The 27,146-nt window shown below is 31.2% G+C and overlaps 1 protein-coding gene across 3 annotated transcripts; it reads left to right on the top strand.

Annotated features, from left to right (window-relative positions):
* On the top strand, nt 1–26,555 carry LOC124353108 (nuclear receptor-binding factor 2-like). Of its 3 annotated transcripts, none has more exons than XM_046802935.1 (4): nt 1–168; nt 7,019–7,203; nt 16,393–16,515; nt 24,005–26,555. In XM_046802935.1, the coding sequence occupies exons 1-4, from the start codon at nt 145–147 to the stop codon at nt 24,366–24,368; spliced, it is 696 nt and encodes a 231-aa protein (XP_046658891.1). In that variant the 5' UTR covers nt 1–144; the 3' UTR covers nt 24,369–26,555. The 3 variants fall into 3 exon arrangements, with proteins under 3 accessions (XP_046658891.1, XP_046658892.1, XP_046658893.1); XM_046802936.1 differs by lacking the exon at nt 1–168 and adding an exon at nt 1,123–1,255; XM_046802937.1 differs by lacking the exon at nt 1–168 and adding an exon at nt 3,575–3,760.
* Nucleotides 26,556–27,146: the final 591 nt, after the last annotated feature.

Genomic DNA, 27,146 nt, shown 5'->3' with positions numbered 1-27,146 from the left:
AGTGTGTATAGACTACGGCGTAGATTCTTTCGATTGCCCTCAAGAAGATTAGCTCATATAAAATTGACTTTACTTTTAGAACAAAAGTGAGGAAATATTGAGTAGTTATTTCACTTCTATGTTTATAATACACGTTCTTTCGTAATGGAAAATTCACCACTTCTGTTGGTAAGTAATTACATATATATTGTTATAGACAATAGTTATTGGAATATTATTTAAACGCTCCGTTTTATCTTTTTTGTTTTACTAACCCTATAAATTTTGAGATTGTTAATTTAATTTGTCCTCGCTATACCTAAAATGCTGAAACAATCACTACAAAGGTTAATAATTTTCTATAACATTATATTCTTATTTCTAAGCACTCTCTGACTATTTTTAACATAAATTATTAACATAGTCTATTAAAAATGTTTGCTTAGCCTACTTGCCAAGAAATTATGGTTGAGGTTTATATTTGTAAGCCTTCTGTAAATGGATGATCAGATCAGGTAAAATTTGATTTTTCAATAAGTAGTAGGCACTATTTGAAGGGAAGTTTTACGTTTATGCCTGCAGTCAATGCGGATCAGCAAATAAGTTATTTACCGGCTGCAGTATAATAAGTGGCTACAACAATTGAATCCTTGGTAGGGTATTCATGATTATCTAAATCTACTGAAATTTGCTATTTTGGAGAATAAACAAAATAGGACATTTCAGTAGATAAAATAGTGTCTGACACCTTATGACACAAATAACACAAGTAAATCACCATTGTACTAGTGCTGTTACTCAAATATCATACACACAATTTTACTTTTTTAGAGTTAATTTGCAACAATAATGTTGAACCGAAAATTGTTATAGGCTTTTAATATTGTATTATAATGAAGCTATATATTGTACTATGTAAAAGAAATATAGTTATTTAAACAAGGACTTTGCAATCGACATTATAATGTTGATCCGAATCAGTTCCGTTATGGAAATGGACATTATAATGTTGATCTAACACGCATCTGTTTTTACAGTTTATATAGTACATAAGTCAGCACCACCACCACTGTTTATATACCATTTCAAACTAAAGGAATTGCTGATTTCAATGGTGAGATTTTTTGACTGCAGTATAGTAAGTAAGCGGCCACCACCACAATCGAATTAGAGTACTAAAGCTCCTTTGGCTTCTGATCTTGTTTGCCTCCAAAAGAAAGCGAAGTTGGCGAGGAGGTCCCTCTCTCCCTATTTGTTATTCTGGCTATATAATTAGGTAAATACATACATACATACTATAAGTATAAAAGAGTTAAAAAGCACTCACTTGATTTCAGCTTGAATTTAGGTACTATCTCGAGGGATATTTTATTTTTTTCACCAGAAGATGAGATGTTGTGGGGCCCCACCAAAGCCCCATCGATGGCAAGGGACGTTTTTGATCGTCGGTACTTTCCTGATCTCAGATCACATCCCAGATCATCCAAAATCCATTACTTTAAGCAAATAGTATTTAAACTTGTCCAAAAAATGTTTGAAAGTTTGATGTATAAAACCCTGAATGCCTAATGCTTAAGACATAGCTTCATTCAGTTTATTATTTTTTATACTTTATTGATGTCCGGAAGTAGGGAATGCAAATTTAGAAATTATTTAACTACATGAACATTATTTTCACATTTTGTTGACAGTGTACAATTATAGAAGTGGTTGGGACTTCCTAATTGTGAATAGATTAAGATAAGTTGAACTAAAATCATCTATTAAAAGTGTCAAGATTTGATTTGTACAAATTCTGTAGTAAAATTTTAAAAATTTAATCAAATTCCTTTAAATAAACAAGTTATAGCTCATCCACAATTACTTGCACCACAGGCACTACTGAATGGCAGAACTTTGGACTTATTGTGATGTTACTAGGTGAAATAATAATAATATTTAGAATGCATTAACGGATGTGTTGAGTATTATGTAAATAGAAATTTATTTAGTGAGGACTTTCAGGCTGATATCTAAACTTATAGTGTTCATAATTTCCCCGCTACATAATATGTGTGTTGCCGCTGAAAATCCTAAAAAAACCAGATTTTAAAGAACTTGACATTAAAAAAAGTGTTACCCTTGCATATCTTTTACAATAACTTAATGCTTAGAAAGCCCAATATTAACATTAACCCTTTGAGTGCCGCAGCGTCTACATAGTAGATGTTGTTAAATGTGCATAAATTGCCGGCATCTACCCAGTAGACGATTTGTATTTAATTAATATCACATATAATTCATTTTTGTTTTGACAAATAACTTATTTCACGGCAATCTACAAGTTTCGAACAATCGATTGTGATTGATTTTTATTGTTCACCACCCCCTTGTAGTTATTTGCCATCAGAAAAAAAACAGATGACGCAATAGTTGGTCAGCTGCTACTTGTTGCCATTAACTACACAGTTTCGTTTGTTGTGTGTTTACATTGTGCTAGTTTCGTGTGTTTATGCTGAAAACTGTCGTTATTACTATTCTGCAATTGTGTTCAGTAAAACATACAATGCATTTATAAACTTCTTTTTTCGTGTTTAGTGACGTATATTTTATTGTTGGATTGGTGATGAAGTAAAACGCAAGTTCCAATCAAACTATTGATTTTAGGTGAAGTAAGGTTATAGAAGTAAGATTATATCGTAGGCCTGTGTATATTTTTATATACTTTTTATATAATTAGTATTTTACAGTCGTCTTACTTCATTGAGTGAAATAGGATAGTTATAATATTGTTTCTAAACTTTTGACAAACTTGAACAAAAATTGCTTTTTGTTGTATTTTGTATATATTGCAGTATCTGGTTAAATATTACTGTAACACACCATATTATGCATGATTTTTGTTAAGTTTTTCATGCTCTTTCATATAGTATAGCTAAAAAAAATTAAAAAAAATATTGTATAAATAAAATTTTAGTTCAAACTTGAAATTTATTTTTTTTTCATTTTTTAGTTTTTTGTTATAACCTATATTCTTTTTGTGTAAATAAAAATAAAATTATAATATTATATGGAAAAAATACCTTGTTTTATAACACACAAACTAAAAAAAAATTATTCAAATCGGTTGAATAGTTTTTTTTAATATAGTTTTTTCCACACACGCTTGCAAAACAGAAGGAACTGCTCCGGCAATTTATGCGTATGACTTGGAAAATATGCCGTGGCACTCAAAGGGTTAAGCACTAACTTATTTATAAACTAAAATTATTAACATTTTCATCTTAAGTTTGCTCGTAAGAATATAATTTATACAGGAAAAATACTACTTAAAAATACCAGGTACACTAAATGCTGCACTTGCTTGTTAGTAAGTAATTATTTAATTGTAACAACTTCTACAGGAGTCTGTTGGTCTTCTTAAGAATAAATACAGTACTTGTTAATTATAAAGATGTACAGTTTTTTTTCATGGGGAAAAGGCAATTCACTATTAGTCTTTATTATTATTGGGTGTCCGCATTGTTGTACAGTAGTGCTTACGTTATGTGATCTTAAATTTAGGTTTTTTTTTCGCTAGAAGTGCGGGGTGGCGCCGAGTTGCCAACGAAGCCAGTAAATCTGGCCAGAGGTATTTCCGATCAATACTTTTCCATGCTCAGGTCACGTTAGATGATTTGGTATGGAAAATACCAGTCATAAAGACCCCAAGTGAGAAGTACTTTGATGTAACCACCTCACACTTCTGGTTAAAAAAAGAAAAACATTCCTCGAAAAGTACTCCAATTCAAGCCCAGATCACGTAAGCGCTTGTAAATGTTAAGCTATTAAATATTAAATTACTGGAACCAATGAAATTGGGAACATAAAAATAAATTGCAGTGACACAACTGCAGTGGAAGTGGTATACTACTGGCAGCTATGAGAGTTATCTGATCTAAACTGGTTCGGCATTACCTGTTTCCATGTGCGGTGATCTTGAATATACAAGTTCTGTGTATTTTTTGTAAATTCCGTAAGATTTTTATCACAATAGATTACGTTATTTTAATTTCAACTATTTAATTTAAGACCTAAACTATAATTAAATCATATTCAAGACAGGAAATAACAAAATTAGAACTAGAGGTTAATTTTGACTTTGGTTCACAATTAGACCCCATTTCTCAATTCAAAATTACCCTGCCATGAAATTGAGTTTTTCTGCGGCAATTATGAATTTGCAATAAAATATTTTAAATCCATATAAAGAAGCGGTAAGTGGATAATGAGCATCTTATTGCTGCCTGTAGGCTATTTCAATTTATATTTCCATTCTCAGCCAAGGTTGGTTCATTCCTTTATATTATATCAGAAACAACATGTCCAAGTTATTGCAATACAAATGTGGAACATTTTTAAATCCACAGTAGTTAAAATGGTAGATGTAGGTAGACAGAATATTTAATGTATTACTTTGTATTTTTTGGTTTATTTAGTCCCTGAAGTACTTAAATTCTTAAATATAATTTAAAACATTTACATTGTAAAATAACTCAATAGTGATAAGGTACAATATTAAATACTGATGAATCAGACACTCAAGGTTGTTTGAGCCCTGAACTTACTGTAATAGTCTAGGTTGAAGTCACCAAATACGGATCACTTACCTTCTTGAAGCCACTTGTGGGAAAAATGAGCATTCTCCTAATGGTTATATGATTAATAATTAGGAGTAGTTAACCATGCCGACCATAATGGATGCAAACACATTTGTTTTTCTAGCTAAATACGTTGTTAGAGATATGTTAAAGATATGGATTCAAACAACCCCTACTTTTGTACGGAATACATATATAACCAGATACTCGTTTCATGGCGACTGATTCTCCTACTTCTACTGACTTATAATATTGGCAATGAGGGTGCTTGCTGCTGAGATATATTGTCCAGACAGTTTATTGCGCAATTAGTGACCGGTTATTCATTACGCGTCCATGTAATTTAAATAATGTTCATGTAATTCTAATAACAGAGTAAATATATTAATCTTTGTATTGTTAATCAACATTCTCTGTTTCCGACCAACGTCGTTTGCAGTATTTATTTTGATATGTTAACATTTTCTAGTTGATTAAATGTACAGGGTTCATTATGAAAGTAATGCACGTCTTGTAAAAGGTAATAGATTTATTCATCCGATTAGTACTAATGGTTAAAATTCTTCAAAAGTCTCCGCCTGCATCGTTACACCTGCAGAGACGATTCTGCCATGCCTTGGAACTACTCGACTGGAATGCCTCTCAGGAACCTTATAACAACTACTTTGAGCTTGGATGTTCTCCACCGACTCCCAGTGCTTTCTCTTCAGCTCTCTCTTCAGTTGGGAGAACAAAAAAAGTCACACAAAGCCAAGTCAGGACTGTAAGGATGCTAGGGCACCATTGGGATCGTGTTCTGGGTCAGGTAGTTGGTAACGACGAAGGCTGTGTAATTGGGGGCATTGTAGTGATAGAGCTTGAAGACTTCTCAGGCGATATGCACGACCTGGCGGTTCAGTCTCTTGAGCACATCCAATTAAAAGGCTGTGTTGATAAATTGTCCTTGTGGTACAAACTCAAAATGGATGATTCGTCGGATGTCAAGAAGACAATCAGCATTGTTTTGATGTGAGATTTATTCATGCATGCTTTTTTTGGGTTTGGGAGAGGTTTGTGTGTGCCAACTTTACTTTTATAATGCACCCTGTATATTCACATGACAACCTTAACAATATACTCCATCAAGGTATCAATGTCATTGAGTTGGCACCAGCTAATTATGTGGCTTCCACCTTGGTCATCTTCACCTGGGGAGTGAAAATCTTTTTGCGCTCTTGTGCCAGCAAATCAATTGGAATGACTCCTGCCACCACCAGTACAACTGCATCAGATATGTGAGTGTAGCAGTCACTGTGGCAGCTTTCACAGGATTTTCCGTATAACGTGAAAGCTGCTGTAAGATGTGACTTTACTTCTCATCACATGTAAAAAAGTGCTTTAAAAGCACCTCCCCTTCTTGCTGAAATTGATCCAGAACAAATGGAGCAAACATTATATCAGACTTTCCAAACGTCCTGATCCAAAATTGAGCCATGGGCAAGTAGCTCTAGAAGCAACTCTCTTTGTCCCTAGCTTCTGGTTCGGCCCTGTCCGTTGGTCGGGGATTCAGTTTGGACCTTATGAAAGTCACAGTTGCACAGATCACAAACAAGAGCTGGTTCTGGAGGCAACTTAACAGTCCTACTACCATTTAAAGTCTCTTGAAGGAATCTCAGTCTGTGAGAGTTATCCCTCTTTACTTGAAGTGAAAAGAAAGGCTTGCTCCAGATCTTGGAACATGAGATAATGGAGTTCCATCATCCCGCCCCGCTTGCTACACAAGTGGCATTCTTGGCCTGTGGCGTAACAGTCACGATGTTTGGCCTTGCTCTGGCCCATCACACAGTCCAAACATGACATGAAGAAGAGAGAAAACTTTTACAAAAAAAAAAGAAAATGAAAAGAATACCGGAGGTTTTTTTCCTAAAAAACAAGATTTTAGCCAAAGATGCCTAGTGAAGTAAAAAGGTATGGGATCCTACTATTTGGAGAAGAAATAAAATAAGATCCCACTGCAGGAGCATGTCACCAATAAGTGGAAAAATTATGTACTCAACTCAGGTTACCCCGTGGTCACCATCCATAATGTACTCAGCAATTATGAATTCCTGTTGGGGGGGGGGGGAATTCCCATCATTTAGATACCACAAATTTGCTATTATACGAACCTCTCAAAACTTCTATACTCTAGCTATATTTTGCAAATTTATAAATGATCACAAAGGGTAGTTTTTTGAAAACAATTTTCCATGAATGAATAATTATAAAGTTTATTTGTGTTATTTGAAGTATAAGTAAAATAACATTTAACCAACTTTTACTTTAGACCACAGTCAAGAAGTAAATTGTAGTCAGTTTTGATGTTTAACAGTAACTTTTATAACCTATAGTTAATGTTTTTGACATTAAAATTGTTGTACCAAAATTAAAAATTTTCTTAGGCACATCAAAACGACAGAAAAGCGGACAACCACATTCAGTATAAAAGGTTTGATGAAGCGCTGACGTGTCACAAAGCTGCAGCAGAGCTGCTGCTTCATGCTATGCAACTGACGTCTGTGACCAAAGCTGTCGAAGCTTTGCGTCTGCAGTATGACTATCATAAAAGACAAGAAGATATTGTGCAGTAAGTTTAACCTAAATACATATCTGTAATGATAATGTTTTTAGAAACAGCAATATGGTTGCATTCTGTACATGTTTAAGTATTTCCTTTCTAATGAAACGGTTTAATTTGTTTCTTAACATTTTCTTAAAACAAATGAAAACTTGTAATACTCTTACATAGTCTTATTATTTACACTAGGTCATTTTATACGAGGGTAAATTAAATATAAACATTAATTTTTGTTTTGATCTTTCTTTGATAATTTTATACACTTATTATTGTTCTAAAATTTTTCAATATAGTCTTCGTGATCTAAACACTTTTGCCACCGATTTGGAAGTTTCAGTATTCCCTGGTCATAGAAAGTTTGAGGGCGAGTTGTAAGCCAATTGCGCACGTGCTCCTCGACTTCTTCATTGCTCTCAATTGGTTTTTCCCCCTCCAGTGAGTTCTTCTTACGCGTGAACAAAAAGTAGTCAGAGCTATAAAGAGGGTGCTTAAGCGTTTTCTAGTCCATTTCTACTAGTGTATCCCTTATCAAAGCTGCGGTGTGGGGCTTGACGTTTTCATGGAGGAGAATGACATCTCTGATGGTCATGTCTCATCTTTTATTCGTTTGATAAGTTGATTTTGGCGACTGTAACTGACAGCTGTAGCTGACAGTAAAAACTTACTGTCATTTGTTTACCGTAAGCAGTATTCAATGTATGTTGATCATGTGCAAAATAGACCAATAAAATTCCTCTAGAGTCCAAAAAAATCGTTGTAAGGACTTCTCCAGGAAAGAGACGCGTTTTGGCTTTCTCAGGGCAACATTCATCCCATTACTCCTTACTGCCTTTTTGGACTTTGGGGTGTAGTGATGTACCCATGTCTCATGACATGTTACGATGCCCTTTAAAAACACCTCTCCTTCTTGCTGAAATTGATACAGAAACCTTACAGCAATCTCCGACCTAACATGACCTAATTTTTCTGAAACAGAGTTGATCAGTGATTATGGATTGAACACTTCCGTAGCTGATATGCACTTCTGATGAAATTTCTTTTATGGTTAATCGGTGATCACATTCAATAAGCTCTCAAACAGCATGAATATTGTCATATGTAAGGCTTGTAATATGTAAGGGCATCAATCATTACTTTTGTTTTTAACTCATTCTTGTCCACCCTTAAATGCTCTCACTTATGTAAACACATGATTTTGAGACAGTGTACTAAGCCAAAAATGTGCCTGCTAACGAGTTAAAATTTCTGACTATTTAATGCCATCAATGGTTAATAACTTTATAATAGTCCATTGCACAACAGACGAAGGAACTTCTTGCTTGGCCATGGCTGTATTGATGACAGTGCCGAGCTAGAATACTAATCAGAATGGTTCCCCCACTCCTCATAAACCAAACATTATGTTGGTAGCACCTGTATTCTAAGAAGAATAGCAAAATTACCATTTATATTTAATTTGCCCTCGTAGTAATAAACTCTCCATCTGCCAGTTGAAATGTTTTATGGTTCCATATAAGAATATCTGTCTATCTATCTTCTAATAACACCATCACTAAAACATGAACTGAATCAAATTAAATGCCAATTATTAAGACTGAACTAGAGAATACATTTTACAATAGGTCTGTACTATATGACCAACCACTGATGACAGTAAGTTTTAATAATAATTAGTGTTTTGTTTTTATAAGTGTATATTTAAGAGATTATGTTCATGGAGATGACTCACTATATTGTGATTCCTGCTCGTTATGCATGTTACAACGCTCTGGTATGATATTTTAACATTTTAACTAGATTGTAGTTATGTGTTAGGTTGTTTGAGGAAAAGATCAGATTGCAGATCTCGAAATGTAGTGTTGCTGATTTCTTGTATCCCCGAACGATGTCGAATTTAGAAAAATATTGTTTCAAACACTCCTTCCATCATCAAACACAAATCGTAAACTAAGTAGCTGCTAAGTTTTATAATTTCCACCACTTCAAAACAACATGAACACTATTATATATTCAGATATTTTAGCATTGCTGTAGAATGCCATCTTCAGTCGAAAGAGACGTTAAACTTAAAACAGTTTATTTGGATTTTAGTGAACTGGAAGATAGACCTAGTGAACTGGACCAGTTATTTGTATAAAGTATATTTGTTTACAAATTATGATTAAAGCTGTAAAAATTGTCAGTTATACCTGTTAAAAAGCTTCAAAGTGCTTTGAGTTATGTTAAGAATAACGAAATGTAATCTAATGCAAAGATTATTATGATTGTGGCAGAGGGCATATTGTATTATTGTAAGGCAATGTCTATCCTATTTTAGTTTTGTATGTTGCCACTACTATTATTCTGTCATACTGTTTATTAGAATAATATATTTTAATGAAAAAAGTGTTTCAATAAAAATGTTGATTTAGTGAAACATAATAGAAAAAAATCAGTAAATTAAAAAGAAAAGAAAGTTTTCTTTTAAAATATTCAATTAGAACATTGACATTAATTTTTGTATGGTGGGAGGGGTGAATATTAACTGAGTTATGTTTCTCAAGACTCATAGCCGAAGTGAATGGTGCGACATATTCATCTATGTTGGGTAGGAATGTAAAGATAATGGGAGGGGGCGGTGTAGTTATCAGACCATACAGGCAATTAGTAGCATATCTGAGCTAGAGGTGCACATGTCTGTTGAAGAACGCACTATTATGAAATATTTTTGTCAGAAGAGGACATGAAATCTGCCGAAGTTTTGTGTTGACACATACTTAAGTTCTTTGAAAAAACGCTTTCAACGAGCCAAGTCAGTCTGGCATAAAGAATTTTGCGATGTGTGAGAATCAGCCCGAGAACCATGCATGTAGACCTCAGAGCTAAGACCCATTTTACCGAAGGAAAATTTCTTGGTACGATTTTTTGGAACTGCAGAGGTATACTCCTCAGTCATTTTATTTATGAAAGGTTTACAATTAATGCTGCATACTCCTGACAACTGCTTGATGCTGTGAAAGTAGCCTATCTGCACAGGGCCAGATCCCTATTCAAAATGCAATTCTGCTCCGTGACAATTCTTGGCCACAACCACAGCTGCATTGACTCAAGAAAAATTGGACCAAACTTATTAGGAAACAATCGGACATGCACCCTACAGTCCAGTGTGACTTCAGCATGTTTTAGCCTCTCAAAGAATTTGAAGGTCGCCACTTTGACAACAATGAAAACGTTCATACACAAATGTGTAAAAGATGCAACCAGCTCCAATCTTTGATGATGGCATTGATTAACAAACTTCCGATTCGGTCAGGAAACTAAATAAAAGAGTAAAGTATGGTAAAATGCACTCACGATTGTATTTAGTTTACCAAGAAATGTTCATAAAGAAAAGTAAGGATGATATTTAATCCACCTTTTATTTGAAACATTAGCCTTTTTAATGCATAACCATAGAGCTTGCCTGTACTGAGTTTTGAGAAGTACCACACACAATACCAATCAACATTCATAGTACGCTTATTTGGTTTCCAATTAAGTTAATTGGATGCAGTATTATATGATAGCTAATAGAAATATTCAAATATCTTTATTGCAGTTGAAAATAATATTATTGCATTGCAAAAATCAGAGATACAAGTGAATTTTGATGTGCTCACCACAGTTTTCTGCATGCAAACATACAAAAATGTACATGCACTTGCCAATATTTATTTGTTTATTTACCCTCAAATCCGGCTTCAACACCAGTCAGCCAAATGGGCGGTCTCCCAGTCAAATATCAATCACCACCTGATTTTAACTTGACATTAATGAGTGTAACCAGTAAAACAGAATACTAATATGATTGAACTAAAAAGCATCTGATCATCATGTTTGCTGAATTTTATTGTAGTATTGATTTGAAAAACAAACTTAAAACAAAAGCTATAAAACATAAATAACTTTAAAAATGTGTTCAGCCAAAGTAAACAAAATTACAAACTTGTTCTTTAGTTTTCCAAATTTAAAAATTAGAGATATGTAAACTTTTTAGAAATTATACACGCTTTTATATGTAACATTATGCTTGGATGGTATATATGTAATGTTATGCACAAAAAAATTTGAAATAAATGTTATACTTATTCATTGTTTTATCAATAAAACATGTTAAAATAGTAAAACATGTTTTATATTTAACATGTTCTGAATAGTAAGTAATATACCACATGTGTTTTATGAAATCTATTAAATTGTATTGCTCTTCAAGACTTGTACATATTATAAACAACAAAAATATTGTCAAAATTGTATATATTTAGTCCAAACAAAATAAAATTTCATGTTACAATTAAATTCTTTTTTATAGCCTTTAGATTTGCGCCTTAGATCATAATTATAATTTTTTTTTATTTATTCTTGACATTAAAAATAATAAAAATGTATTTTTACTACACAAGTAGCTCTGGTATTTTTGAAACGAAACTTGCTTAACTACTATGGCACCATAAACATTTCTTAAGTTCATACTAGTGATAAATAATAGATGAATGAATGCATACTGTTTAGGAAGAAAACTACAAGAGAAAACCTGAAAAATTGTAAATCCAGCATAACCAAGTTTTATTAACCCTTCTAGGACCAAACGGCACTTTACTGCAATTTGTGTAACTGAAAAAAAAAGACCAAGCAGCAATACAACCCACAGAACTGCCAAAACACACCAGTACTGCTGCTCTAATTTTTACTTCTTTCAATTCAGCTAAAGTTAAAGTTAGTTAGTTTGTATATGCTTTTCTTAGAGTACACAAGCTACTGATATATTTTGTCAAGATTTTAAATGACTTTGACTTCTCAAACTTTGTTATGGAAACCTTTTGTCATCATCATTTGATTGTCGACTGTGATGCTAAATGTAATGCTGTGTTTTTTTTTAAAAAAAATAAATTAGTAAAATATTCATTAATTAATTGTAATTTCATAATAATATGTTGTCTCCCACAGTAAAAATATTTTGAATTTTATTACAATTTTGTAAAAGTAAATTTTTAAAATTTTTGAATTGAAATTTATAAGAAATATTTTGTGTAATTTTATTTAACTTGCATATAGAAAGAAAGGGCATTTTTACTGTATATTCTTTTTACATTAACATTAAAATAATACCTTATAAAATATATGGTTTACAGGTGTGCAGTTTTGTCAGTATGTTAAAAAACAAGCGTATAAATTGTATGGTATATAATTGTTTTATCTGGTTCTAAAAGGCAGTTAACGTCAATAAAAATGGAAACTCCAGTTTAGGCATTATACAGAAATTATGAAGAGGAAAATTCTTAACAAAAAGGTTAACTTGTGTGCGAGAAAAAAAATATGGGAAAATTGCAGGAAAAGGTAATAGATATTCACTAATATGTGCGAGTATTTTAGCTTTATTGCGTTGGCTCCTTTTGTTGACAACTCAATAATTGTTTGGTGACTCATTTTCAGATGAGCCCTGTTTTGTTTTGAGTTGGTGGAAAAAACAACAACAAGTTATCTTGCTAAAGTAAAGATATCAATAACTTATTTATTAAAAAATGAATACAGAAAGATACGCAATTCGATCAATAAAGAATTGTTAAGAAGGAAAAGGCAGTATTATTTTGAAGTTTTAAATAAATGTAAAAAAAATATTAAAAGATGTATGGACTAAAATTAATTGTATAATGGGAAGACAAAAAAAAAAGTCTGTTGATGATACAATCAATAATTTTTTATAAAATGGAAGAGGCTTAAAGGAGTATGAGTTTTGTCAGGGATTTGTGGACATCTTTACAAAAGAAGTGAATAAAGTAGTTCATGACTGTGATATAATAGTATTGGACGAGCAGAATGAGAATGTGCGTACAAATTTGACATCTTTTTATATACCAAAGGCAAGTAGTGGAAAAGTTATTAAAATTATAAAATGAAATGAAAAAGAAAAGTCCAGGAATTGATAATATTAGAATTCAAGACATCATAGAGTGTGAGAGTGTAGCTTCACCCTTAATCACAAAAATGATTAACACGTCAATTAAAAGTGGAAGATTTCCAGATAGGCTTAAAACTGCAATAGTAAGGCCGATATACAAGGGAGATGATCACAAAGAATTTAAGAACTACCGTCCAATATCGATATTATCTGTATTAGACAAAATAATTGAAAGGTATGTTGGGGATTAATTTAACAAAGTATCTGACAGAAAACAAAATTATAACATTAAGTCAATACGCTTATCAAAAGAGGTAAAGGCACCAATGAACTATTAAGTGATTTTTCAGATTTTGCAAATAATACATTAAATGAAAAAAAACACATACTCATTGACTTTTGTTGATTTTTCGAAAGCGTTCGACTCCCTAAAGCATTGCAAAATACTTAAAGTACTTGAGAAAAATGGAATTAATGGAAATTTGAAAGATTGGTTCAGAAGTTAATTTAGAAAATAGGAAATTAGTTTGTTAAAATCAATGACACATATAGCAGAAGAGCAATACTAAATTCAGGAGTACCACAGGGAAGTATATTGGGGCCAATACTATATTTACTATATGTGAATGAAATACCAAATTTGATGAAATATGCAAAAGTATACATGTATGCAGATGACACTGCGCGCTTGTGGTGGCCCATGAAAATGGTATTGGAAGCAGAAAGACAATTACAGCATGACTTTTACCAGGTTAACAGTGTGGTGCCATGATTATGGATTGGTTATGAATGGGAAAAAAATCAAAAGTCATGCATATTCATTCCCCAAGGGTAAGTAGTGTCCAAGCTAATATAAAACTGCATACATACTCTTGTCTCCACGATTGTTTGTATATTGATAATGTCTGTAGTTGTGATGTGTTAGAAACAGGTTGTGAACTTTTGTTATTTAGGAGTAACAATAGACAAACATTTAAAATGGGATTTTCATATTAATAAAATATGTCAACGATTAAGATTATGTCTGGGAAAATTCTACTATTTAAAACAATATTTGCCATATAATACTTTGCACCTAATATATGCATCTTTATGTGAATCAATTATAAGATATGGGATTAGATCATGGGAAGTGCAGTAGACACAAGGTTACTACAAGTAGAAGACTTTACAGAGAAGGATTTTGAAAATTATACTGCCTGAACCATATGAGACATTGCATACGAGAGGAGATCACAGTGTTTCATATTACACAAGCTTTGCCAGTCAAAAAATTATTCTTTTTCATTAATTACGTTGATTTTTATTTTTTCTCTTGAATATAAGACTATTAACATCCACAAATATTTTTCGAGGAAAAGATTGTATGTAGTGCCAAGGATTAACAATGGCTACGGTAAAAGAACCAGGCAGAGATTAATTCCAACACTTTTTAATAGGTTGCCTGAGGACCTTCAAAATTGTAATACATATAAACAAGTAAAGGTTAAAATAGGGCAGTTTTTAATGTTAAAAAATATACATGTTTGAAGCTTGAAATTGTTACTGTTGTTGGCACTGTGTTTGAAATAAGTTACTATTGTATATAAATTATTGTATTGTTTTGATTTGTTACATTGTTAAAAATTTAGAAGTATTGTTAGATGTTATAATTACAGTTAAAATTGCTCAGTTCTCGTTTGTGAAGCTTTATAAATATTTAATTTGTTTGTTATGTTTGTCCTGTTATTCTTTGAAGTTTGTGTTGTTATGGCTTTTTAAAAATGTTGTCGTGTTTATTTTTGTACATAATTTATTGTTGCTGATTTGAAGTTAATTATTTTTTGTTACATAGTTTTCTTGTTATTAATTTATTATATATTTATTTATACTTATTGTAAGAATTAACTGTTAATACTGTAAACTGAACAACATTTGGTTATTCAAAAATTAATTAGAGCTGCTCATGAAGATCAACCACATCAAAATAAATAGATAATTAGTTTGTATTGACTACAGGCAAACCTTTTTAGGTTTTTGTAGTTTTGTGTAAGCAATGCATGTAACTTGATGTTTTTTTTCGTGAATAAATTGAATTGAATAAAGTCCTTAATTTAATCCCGTAATTTATTACTGTCAGCCTGGCGTCCTAAAGCTCCTTATTAGTAGTCCTCCTCATCAGATAGAATATTATAGAAATTTATACTTTCAATGGAAGTTATCTGAATATTTTATATTCCCATAACCTATCCGTTATAAGGTATTCATAGTTGGGGGCTTTATTATGTACACTTTTAATATTCTATTAACTCACTTGAGAACAGCTGGGTTAGTAGCTAATTGTGTCTACCATAGTTAATATATTCATGTTTTTTTTGTTGTTTAATGTATTATAATATTGGATAAAATAATAGTCTTACCATTTACTAAAACAATGGCTAATATTCTTGTGGTTTCCATAATTTCGAATCATTAAAGTTTGTACCTTTGATTAATTATTATTATTATACATAAAGTTCATTGAACTGCAGGCTTGATAAATGTCTGCATTCTTTCAGAAATGCTAAAAAAATTTTAAAAATCATTGTCAAATTCGACAATAACACCACCGTCTAGAAAGATCTGACCAAGAGTATTGGCGTCGAATTCGGTACGGAACGTTAACAGGGGTAACATAATCAAGAAGTCCTGTATTCGGTTCTGAATACAATGTACTATCTAACTTTCATCTCTTCATGTATTTCTAATACATAACCTACAAAGCGTAATGGTCAGTAATAAAACCTTTGCTTTCCTTTCACCAAAACAATAACTACACATTGATTGCTCTGAGGATAATTTGGAGTTAATTTTGTATTAAATGTGTATAAAGATATATACTGTAATAAGAAGTTGATATCCAAGTAAGTATTCTAAATACTTATTTAGACAAGTTGCATAAAAGGAATATGATATTAGTTTTGCGAGACAAAAAGTTGGAGTAGTTGTTAGTTACCATAGTATATATTTTGTTTATTTAGTTACGTTTATCATGATGTAGTTTTAATTGGACAATACACCTGGAATTTATTCCTCTACCATTTTAGGAATTTGGAATGGCCAGAGAAAATAATTTAAGGTTATTTTAATCACTAATTGGTTTAAAACAATATTTCACTGTTGTAAAAACATTGTTGTGTTGTGGTGGCGATACTTTCTAATTGTTCTAAATTGTCGCCTATAAAATTCTATTCTTCAAATCCGTTATATTAATTCATTTGAACTTTTTGTGTATAATTAATTTGAATTGTTTTGTATTTTAGGGTGAAGAAAGTCCAGTTTGAAATAAAAAAGAAAATTATGGAATATCGAAACCGCAGAACAATGCAAAAAAAGACAACTCAAAAGGAGAAGAAGGATAAGGACTTGCAATGGGCCATATTCAAGTGAGTTTGCTAACCAGAATTGACCTACTGTGTGTGTATATTTATGGATTAGTTATCTCTTGAGCCATATTCAAGTAAGTTTGCTAACCAGAATTGACCTACTGTGTGTGTATATTTATGGATTAGTTATCTCTTGAGCCATATTCAAGTAAGTTTGCTAACCAGAATTGACCTACTGTGTGTGTATATTTATGGATTAGTTATCTCTTGAGCCATATTCAAGTAAGTTTGCCAACCAGAATTGACCTACTGTGTGTGTATATTTATGGATTAGTTATCTCTTGAGCCATATTCAAGTAAGTTTGCCAACCAGAATTGACCTACTGTGTGTGTATATTTATGGATTAGTTATCTCTTGAGCCATATTCAAGTAAGTTTGCCAACCAGAATTGACCTACTGTGTGTGTATATTTATGGATTATAGTTATCTCTTGAGCCATATTCAAGTAAGTTTGTTAACCAGAATTGACCTACTGTGTGTGTATATTTATGGATTATAGTTATCTCTTGAGCCATATTCAAGTAAGTTTGCTAACCAGAATTGACCTACTGTGCGTGTATATTTATGGATTAGTTATTTCTTGAGCCATATTCAAGTGAGTTTGCTAACCAGAATTGACCTACTGTGTGTGTATATTTATGGATTAGTTATCTCTTGAGCCATATTCAAGTAAGTTTGTTAACCAGAATTGACCTACTGTGTGTGTATATTTATGGATTATAGTTATCTCTTGAGCCATATTCAAGTAAGTTTGTTAACCAGAATTGACCTACTGTGTGTGTATATTTATGGATTATAGTTATCTCTTGAGCCATATTCAAGTAATTTTGCTAACCAGAATTGACCTACTGTGTGTGTATATTTATGGATTAGTTATCTCTTGAGCCATATTGAAGTAAGTTTGCCAACCAGAATTGACCTACTGTGTGTGTATATTTATGGATTAGTTATCTCTTGAGCCATATTCTAGTAAGTTTGTCAACCAGAATTGACCTACTGTGTGTGTATATTTATGGATTAGTTATCTCTTGAGCCATATTCAAGTAAGTTTGTCAACCAGAATTGACCTACTGTGTGTGTATATTTATAGATTAGTTATCTCTTGAGCCATATTCAAGTAAGTTTGTCAACCAGAATTGACCTACTGTGTGTGTATATTTATGGATTAGTTATCTCTTGAGCCATATTCAAGTAAGTTTGTCAACCAGAATTGACCTACTGTGTGTGTATATTTATGGATTAGTTATCTCTTGAGCCATATTCAAGTAAGTTTTGTCAACCAGAATTGACCTACTGTGTGTGTATATTTATAGATTAGTTATCTCTTGAGCCATATTCAAGTAAGTTTGTCAACCAGAATTGACCTACTGTGTGTGTATATTTATGGATTAGTTATCTCTTGAGCAAGTAGTACTGTCAAAGGTAACAATTACCAGAAGACTAGTAAGAGAAGTAATTAACTACATCAGTACGTTATGTAGTTCTATAAAATTTTGAATGGAGATTCTAAGTAAACGAATCAGTAACTTTTTTTGGATACTAAGATCACTGGCATGAATGGTAGATTTGAATTTGGAGTTTCTAGAAAGCCTGTCAAACACAATTTGTTACACCTATAAACTCCAATATGCATCTCAGTCTAAAATGTCATCATTTTGTTAAATGAATCATTGTTTGTTAAAATATCACCTCTCAGTCTTGGAAAAAAGTAATCAAGCAGATAGCATGTAACATGGTTAAATGAACAAGTATGGTAAATGTTTAATTCTAAGGTAAACCAAATTATAAGATCATTAGGGAGAAAAAACATAGATAAAAGGTATTTTTTTTATGGGTACACAATAAAAAAACTGAAATTATTGTAATATTATTAAAAAGTACAATTTTCATCCCAGTTACAAAATAAATAAGTGGAGTTTTGGTTAAGCGCATGATCACCATAATAATAAGCAATCTAAATGTGTGTAAATGCTTAGTTATAATGATAATTCTACTAGAGAGAAACAACTTTTCAAATTAACTTTGAAAAGTTTTTGAAATGTTTTAAAAAGAAATGACAAAAATAAAGCAAGATTATCTGAAGAGGATTTTAAGTGTAATATAAACATATATTCAATCATGGCAAGGACTCCCTATTCAATAAGAAATAAGATTTTTAATACAAAATCACATTTCAGCTATATAATAATATCTGGAGAGAGAAAGAGCCTGATGGACTGATAGCAATGACCTTGAACTTGTTAAGTGAATAGCCTGTACATGTATATTCCTTGACATGACAGTCTGTGTTTGAGCTGTATCTGTGGTGGTAGTCTAACATTAATAAGGCCTGTAAATATGAGTGTTTTTATTTATTTTTAAGAGTTCACGTTTGTTGTGTGTATTTTATTTATTTTGACAACCCCTCATAATATGACTGAGGAAATATTGTAAGTAGTGAAAATATATAATTATACTATGGATCTCAGCCTAACTAATGTATATATTTACTTTGATACTTAACCCTTTAGGACCAGACCAACGTTTTCAATAATTTTTTTAAATATTTTGGTCCATGTTTAAAAAACTGCATGTGTAGAAAATATACCATGTTTTATACTTTTGGGGAAATAATCATATCTATTTAATTATTAATTCAAAAGCTGTGATTTAGGCGTAATGTTTTACCTATTGTTTTGTACTGAAAATGATACATAGGCCTATAAAAAATATATATATATATATGTAAAAAAATATATTTTATGTCGGAAAACTTAAGTTTGATTATGAAAAACCATTGAATTTAAATATATTTAATGCGTGGGTATATTACATTTTGATTTTACATTCGATTTTGTATAAATGTATCAAAAGCTCTAGTATGTCAAATAAATAAGCTGTGAATACATAATCCAGTAATGTGTATTTGCTAAAACAAAGTTTTTATCGTGATTACAGAAACAATCCTTATAGCCTAATTCTAAAACAAAGCTAAAAACATACCTGTATGAATATGAGACTGCCTTTCAGATAAAATAAACACAATTTTATTAAGTTTGAAAACTTAACACTATTTACAAAATGGCCTGACTTTTTTGCAATAGGGTCATTTACATTTATGTTTTATTAGACAAAGAGGATAGCAATCCTCTTTGTAATTTGTGGAGACAGTTCTACAAATTGACAATCCCGCACACCTTCAAATTATAACAAAAATTAAATTATACAGATAAAAAAATAATATCGTTGTGACTTCTAAATGATGAATATATATTGTAAGAAACAATAAAAGTCAGCTGGCGATGGGTCACTCGGCTGGTCTTTTTTGTGTAAGTTACAACTAGCAATAAATCACACGGTTGGTCTTAAAAGGATTAAAGTAGATATCTTTATTTGCAGATAAATTTTTTAATTTTTTTATTGTATTCTAAGCTAGACTCAAGTGTTAACTTTTTGTTATTTTACAGTACACTAATCACAATACTGGTAATTTGATCAGTCAGTTTCATAGTCTATAATTTTGTATACTGTTAATAGCTTTTGAAGGAAATAAATCATTATTATCACTTCACATTCTGGAGGTGCTTGAATGGTTACCACAAACAGCAAACAAGTGCCTACCTACAGTTCCAGACTTAAAACTACCGGATCATATTTCAGTCGGACTTAAGGTTTTTTGTAATTGTGATTATGTGGCTATATTATTTCATAAAAGTATGTTAAAAGAAGTTAAAGTGAAAAGTAATTATAGTAATTAAATTAAATGCTCTATGTTTGTTTTTGATATATATGAGCAAAACTAATTGTTTAGAATTTCAGATATATAGAAAAGGATTGTTTTGTCGGTTTAATTAGCTAGTGGACATACCGGAGACATTTTATTTCTTTAAATAACATTTTATAAATTTACAGACAGCATTTTGGAATATTTTAGTCAACAAAAATTACATATCTAATAGTAATAAATTTAGAACGACAACAGTTTGTTGAACACGGATTTAAAAATATTAGTAATTATTTGTTAATATTAGCAAAAAGCTGTTAATGAGATTTCCAGGCAATCTTTAGACATAAGTTGTTTTCACTAGATTGTGCAGGGCTCAAAATAACAACTGTCTCAATAAGTTAGTTTGTGTTTTTCTTTCTTGAGATAAACCATGGCCTATATTAGTCAACAAAATTAATTATTTACTATAATTGTGGTGTATAATAATTGTATCACTGTTGGTGATGAAGAGTCAGATGTAATCTCTAGAGTGAGTGTAATGTACCAAGCTGTTGTGGTGAGTCTTTGTTATGGAACAAGCTGTTATCAGTGATGTGGTCGGCTCTGATGAGTCATGTTGTCATGCAGAGTGAGATGTTGGATACAGCTGTTTCTAGCCAGTGTGTGTTAGGAGTGAGTGAGGCCTATCTGTATCTATAGAGTTCTCACTGGGCCTTCTGCAGTACAGCGATGGAAAATGACGGCCTTAAACGGTCTGTGTACAAGTAAGTCCATGGGAAAATCACAAAAAATTATCTATAAAGTAAATCTTTTTTAAACCATTAGTATTGTTACACTTAAATCAAAATTGCCAATAACCTCAATTATTGTTATGAAAACAAATTTGAGTAGTGCATTTTCTAAATAAAAAAATTCACGTTACATAATTTTCTGAAAGCCTGTACATTTTTTTACCCCTTCTAAGTGTTTAATAAACGACCTTCAAGGTTAACTAAAATTTCAAGGTTGAATCTAAAAATTTACAGAAATTAAGGTTACCACTAAAATATAAGATGTTCTCACTTATTTTGCATTGTATGATTGTGGTTGTATAGGAAATGTTAAGTTTTTAATTTTACAATTTTTAAAAGATTGTATTCTGCCAACACGTTTAATGAATTAATTTATTTAAAATAACAATTTTGTGTGGCCATTTTGATTTTCTTGCACAATATATGGATGTTTAGAACCGTTTTATAAATGTTATTCACAATTGCCAAATTCATCCGCTGCTCTAAATCTTTACCTACAACAGTCTGGTTAAACCTAAATACTTATAACGCATGGTGGCATTTTATTTTGGATGGTAGCTAAAATAGATTATCCATGAGGGTCAAAATTTGCAAATACAGTATCTAGGATTTTTGTATAGTTGATCAAAAATGTACATTAAGCTTACACGTAACATTCATTGACATTACTTTGGAGTAATAAAATACGTTTGGCCTAGGTACTAAATAAGATAATTGAAGATTATTATTTTTACTAAAAGGAACTATATTAGGCTACATTAAAATGTCAGCATTTGTAAAAATATTTTGTTAGTATTGTACTAAACCTTGTAATCTTAATTAACTAAAGTTATTACTTGTTTTATTAGGCTTTGGTTTTGATTAAACTTCCAAACTTAAACAATCGTTCGATAAAGATTTTTTATTTTAAAAACGTTTTTACATGGTGAAGCACACAAAATGTCATTAATTTGATTTTTTATGTGATTCTATGCTTTTTGTAGATATGAGTAAAAAGTGAAATACTTGATTATCATTCTGCCTTTTTAAGATATTGTGATTTTAGTAAAACACCGTTTCCATTCCTAAAAATACTTAAGGAATAAAAAAAAATATTTTAAGCCACATAAATAAAGATAACTAGGATTTATATTTTTCCTGAAAAAAAGCACAGTTTCTTAATAATGCAAATTTTCCTAACAGTTACACTGTAAATGATGAAGATACAAATTTTTTAATTAGAAGTACAAGCACGTTTGGAGTTCTTTGAATATGTTAAAATGCTCATTTTGCCCAAACTTTTAACTGCCTATAAAACAAAAACGAGTTGAGATAGGAATTTAAATTTTGTATGTGTTCTTATCTATATGGATTAAAAATGTAAAGTTTCATCAAAATCTGAGATGGTGGGTGACAAAACCAAAATGTTCTGGATGATTTGACGTGGAATGACCTATGACACATTTTGGTCAATTAGATTCATACAGTAAAAATCTAATTTTCATTCTTGAAAAACACAAAGCCTAGTAGCTAGTTCCATTTTTCTTATGGACAAGATTAGATTTCAAAATGTATATTTGTCTCTGATTTCAGCCACACTAAAAATTAAAAATTTTTCTCTTAACTAAAAATTAATCAGTAAAGAAGATAATAAAAGGTTTGCACAATAATAAAGTCAAAATCTGTGTGAAACAGCCAACAGTAACTAAATAATATTAATTTTCTAAAAATTCTAAAAATAGACACTGACAAAATGCTTGGAATCAGCATTTTGAAAGTTAAATTATTCGTTGTTAAACCTGCCATTGGAGGCCAAGAGCTCATATGAAATAAGCTGATAAGAAATGGTCTAATATATTAAAACAATATTTAATTTATTATGGCTCCTTCTTGCACTTAATAGCACAAGTAGACTGGGCATAACCGTTGCAACATCGCTCTTGACGGTCTGACAGTTTGCGCGTTCCAACGATCATGCGCCAGCCACAGCAAATTAACAAAATCTGTTTAAATAAGTTAAATTGGTGTTGGTAATTATAATTTTAAATTGTGTTTACAAAAATTATGACCATAAGCTCAATAATGTGACCAATGCCAAGTATTTTTATCTGAACCCGGTTGAGAATTAATGTTAAAATGGTTTACAAACAACTGGTTCAACAACTATATATTCATATAATTATATATCCATATAATTCAAACATTCGAAAATTACATACTCTAAATTAGTACTCTTGTGAAGTTACAAGATACGTTGTATCTTGTAAAAAAACTTACTCCTGTAATTTTTGCTGAACTAGTTAGTTTGTGGTTAACGTTCAAACTCAGTTATCTATACTTTTTTATGCGAGAGTAGTATCCAACGAACGGTCATGCTTGTTGCTATGTCAGTGGTGCTGATTTAATTTTCTAACTATGGTGTTTTTAATACAACCTTTTAAAAAATTGTTTAATTATTGAGGTTTTAAACAATTTAACAACACTATGTATAATAATGTAAATATTGGTTCTGGAGGCTAAAGTACTATAGAACTTTAGACTTTTTTTTCCGATAAGTATTATTGTAATCCCCCGCGGAATATCAATATTATTAATAAGTGCAACAAGACAAATATTTTTGCTAAAATGTATGAAGAGCTTGTTGCTGTTTTGCTAAGAACATTTTTATCTCAGCTTAAACCCTGATTTCTATGGAAAAGAATGTCAAATCTCAAATTGGTTGTTAAAGTAATAACAGTTTGCAAGATCGATTATTGCTGTCAATACCACAGATCATCTCAGTGATTGATACAAATAAACAGACGAAGTAGCGGATTTCAGACTCTCATATTCATTATTCTCTCTTTGAGAATATTTCGATGTTGATCTCAACAAGCGTACTGGCGTTGATCTCAACAAGTGTACTGGCATTGATCTCAACAAGTGTACTGGCATTTATCTCAACAAGCGTACTGACGTTGATCTCAACAAGCATACTGACGTTGATCTCAACAAGTGTACTGTTTGTTGCAGGACCATGGAGGAGGCTGACTCCCTGTTGGGATTGCTGCTGCCAAAGGAGGCACCAGAAGCAGAGGTGGCCACTGTGCCCGGATTCAAGCGACCCAAAGACGAACAAACTGTCATTGAGGAGCTGTACACACTAAACACACAGTTGAGGATATTCATCACGCAGCTGTTGACAAAACTGGAGACAGCTGAGCGACAGTTGGAGGTGGCCAAGATTCGACTGGAAGTGTACGAGAATGCACCGCCGAAGATCATCGATTTGCCACCCCTCGACATGTCAGTCAGTGAGTCTCTGGAGGCTTCAAAGTACGAATTTCCTGCCCCCACTTCCAAAGAGGAGCCCAATACAGGCCAGGGTGAGAACTAGGCCTTGAGTATTTTGTCACAATGAGAGTAAAGTCTTGATTAGTTTAGGTTAATTTTTTTCAAAAGTTGTAGATGAAGGAAAGTTCTTTAGCTCCAATTGTGTGATGCAAATTTAATGGGACGATTAGACGACTTTTTTCGCCTCAAAAATCTAGATTTTTCTAGTTCTTAGGAACAGGATAATACAAGAAGCAGGAGTTTAACTCCAAGAATTTCAGTTTGATCTACAGTCGAAATGCTTAAGTTGAAAGAAACGTCACTGTTACAATCACTATGTATTTTATAAAAATATTTTTGAAATTACTATAAAATCAAACAGAACAACAGCTATTAAAGATCAACATTGTTGTTCAACAATGGCAGGCATAATTTGTCAGTAACCAAGTATTTTTACCTCACAAATTGTGTATTTTACAGTATGCATTAACTATTTTACAGTGTCTTATTACAGTTGGGAGGAAGCCCAAAATGTCCATAAAACTGCTATAGATGCTACCAGATTGATTAATAAATATAATATAACCTTTCAGAAAATCTACGTACCTGATATTAATTTACACTGATTCAAGCATCTTAAATCAAAGCAATGCTGTATGTGTTTGAAAATTTTTGTGTAAAATTCACCACCAATTTTAATTATTTTACATTAAAAGATTACTAGTTTGACAGAGAACATTATGTTTATATATCCTTTGTACTTTCTATTCTGTTATTATTGGTAAATTAAGATTTGACGTAGAAAAAACTAATAGCAAGACTTATTAAGTAATTATTTTTAAAATGTATTTTGCTGTACTCATTTAACACAATTATTTGTTAGCAAAAATGGACAATTTATATAGTTCTTTTCTATAAATAAAGAATAATACGTGTAAGTGAGTCACCTCGAATATTTTAATGTATGGGAAAAGTTTTTTGCTATACCTAGAAATTGTAATTAGGTTCAGTGAGTTTATTTCCAGCATTCTAAATTTGAAGTAAAATTTCCTATTTGTCGGAAGTACTCAGCCATTCGTTTTTGGAATTGATTAAAATTAACCGATGATTACATCATCAATGTCAGTTTCTTGGAAATCTGATAAGATTGTCACAAAACACATGGTTGTAAATTCATTGTGGATAATTCAGGATCGTTTTTAATTACTAAAAATTAAGTTTATAGCCTACCATGAAACAATCCAATGAACATAAATGTCTTATTATAAGCATGTTTCGAAGGTCCTGCACAGGAATATATAACTCAAGTCAAGTGACTCTCATACAACTCTAGTCGTAACTTGCACCTTGAGACATACCTGTTCGCTGGATTGTTAAACGGTAAGTCATAAACCTAATATTTAGTCATACATGGTTGGTGCAAATGTAAAAAATTGTGGGGTGGCCTTTGTATACTTATCATGTCTTGCTAAGATCTTATAACATAGTATTGATTTATATAATTTTTTTATTTAATAAAATCTCACTAAATGAGGTCAAACCCATGAATAAAGTTCGATTGCAAATAAAATAATCTTATTTGCCAAATATTTTTACATTGATACTTTTAGTTGAACCTTTATTTCATCCTTTTTTATCTCTTATTGTATTGTATAAAGGACTTCTTAACAGGCTATTATTAATTTTGTCAAAAATTGTATTTTTGTGATACTTTGTATAAACTGAACCATATCATACATTTCTCTTAGAAACAAGTGACTTGTAGAAGGAAATAATTTAATTGAATAACAAATAAAGGTATATAAATTAATATTGATAAATTAATCTTAATAAATTTGTTCTATATTAAAATTTTTGATGTAACCTAAGGCAGTAATTTTTCGTACGTCTTCAATATTTCGAATGCTTTATATAAAGCAATAACATAAAACAGAATAAATTGTTACTATTAAAGTGTTAGTTGTTTGCTAAAGAACTGTTGTGATATATCTGTGTTATTATTTTGTGATTTGATATAAATAGCTCACATGTTGACAGTGTATTGTGTTAGTTTTAGCAGTAATTAGAGTAATATGAACAAAAGTGGATCGGTAATTTCAGCAGCATATTCAGATTTTATATATTGATTACAGTGTTATCTCTCTTACTTTTGTAATTACGTTATTATTGTGTATAATTAACTTTTTATATGTTATAACATTTACTTTGACATTGGGCTATTTTGAAAATAAAAAAATGTGTATCCAGTAAATCGTTGTTTTATTTAATTTCAAACAGAGAAATGAAAATTTGGTATCCCAATAAGGAAGATGTTTAATATAGTATAAATAAATATAAGTGTGTTTGTACATTATTTAACTAAAAAGTATTTCTAGAAACAACTGAGAAAAACTAAATAACAATTTAATAAGTTATACAAATCAAATACAGTATTGTGTACGAACACTGTTAAGATTAATGCATTGTGTCAGAGGAGTATAATAAGATTAATAATGAAAATTATTGAATGATTTATAATTAATATTAAAATCTGTATCTTACAGAACCACACTGTGCCTTATCAAAAAACCCTTTCCAGATCATCTTGAGTGACTTTCTTATCCACAGCCTTACAAAAACTGGCTATTCGAGATCATCTTGAGTGACTTTCTTATCCACAGCCTTACAAAAACAAACTCTTTCCAAAGCATCTTGGATCTTCTAACTTATAAAACAGTGTCCATATATTGTACTAAATCTTTTGAACTAGTATTTACAATTTTTGTCCAAAAAGATTTATTCCTTACTTTGGTTAGACCTCAGCTACATAAATTTTTTACAAGCGCCAGTTCTGTAATCACAA

This window comes from Homalodisca vitripennis, chromosome 1 (assembly GCF_021130785.1).
Source record: "Homalodisca vitripennis isolate AUS2020 chromosome 1, UT_GWSS_2.1, whole genome shotgun sequence".
NCBI lineage: Eukaryota > Metazoa > Arthropoda > Insecta > Hemiptera > Cicadellidae > Homalodisca > Homalodisca vitripennis.
The sequence above is the reverse complement of the archived record's forward strand: the minus strand, read 5'-3'. Positions and strand labels throughout refer to the sequence as shown.

Excerpts from the sequence above, each read along its gene's own strand:
- LOC124353108 (XM_046802935.1), top strand. The coding sequence starts at position 145 with ATGGAAAATTCACCACTTCTGTTG. Across the intron at positions 169-7,018 it reads AAAATTCACCACTTCTGTTG|GCACATCAAAACGACAGAAA; the intron begins GTAAGTAATTAC and ends AAATTTTCTTAG. Across the intron at positions 16,516-24,004 it reads TTGCAATGGGCCATATTCAA|GACCATGGAGGAGGCTGACT; the intron begins GTGAGTTTGCTA and ends TGTTTGTTGCAG.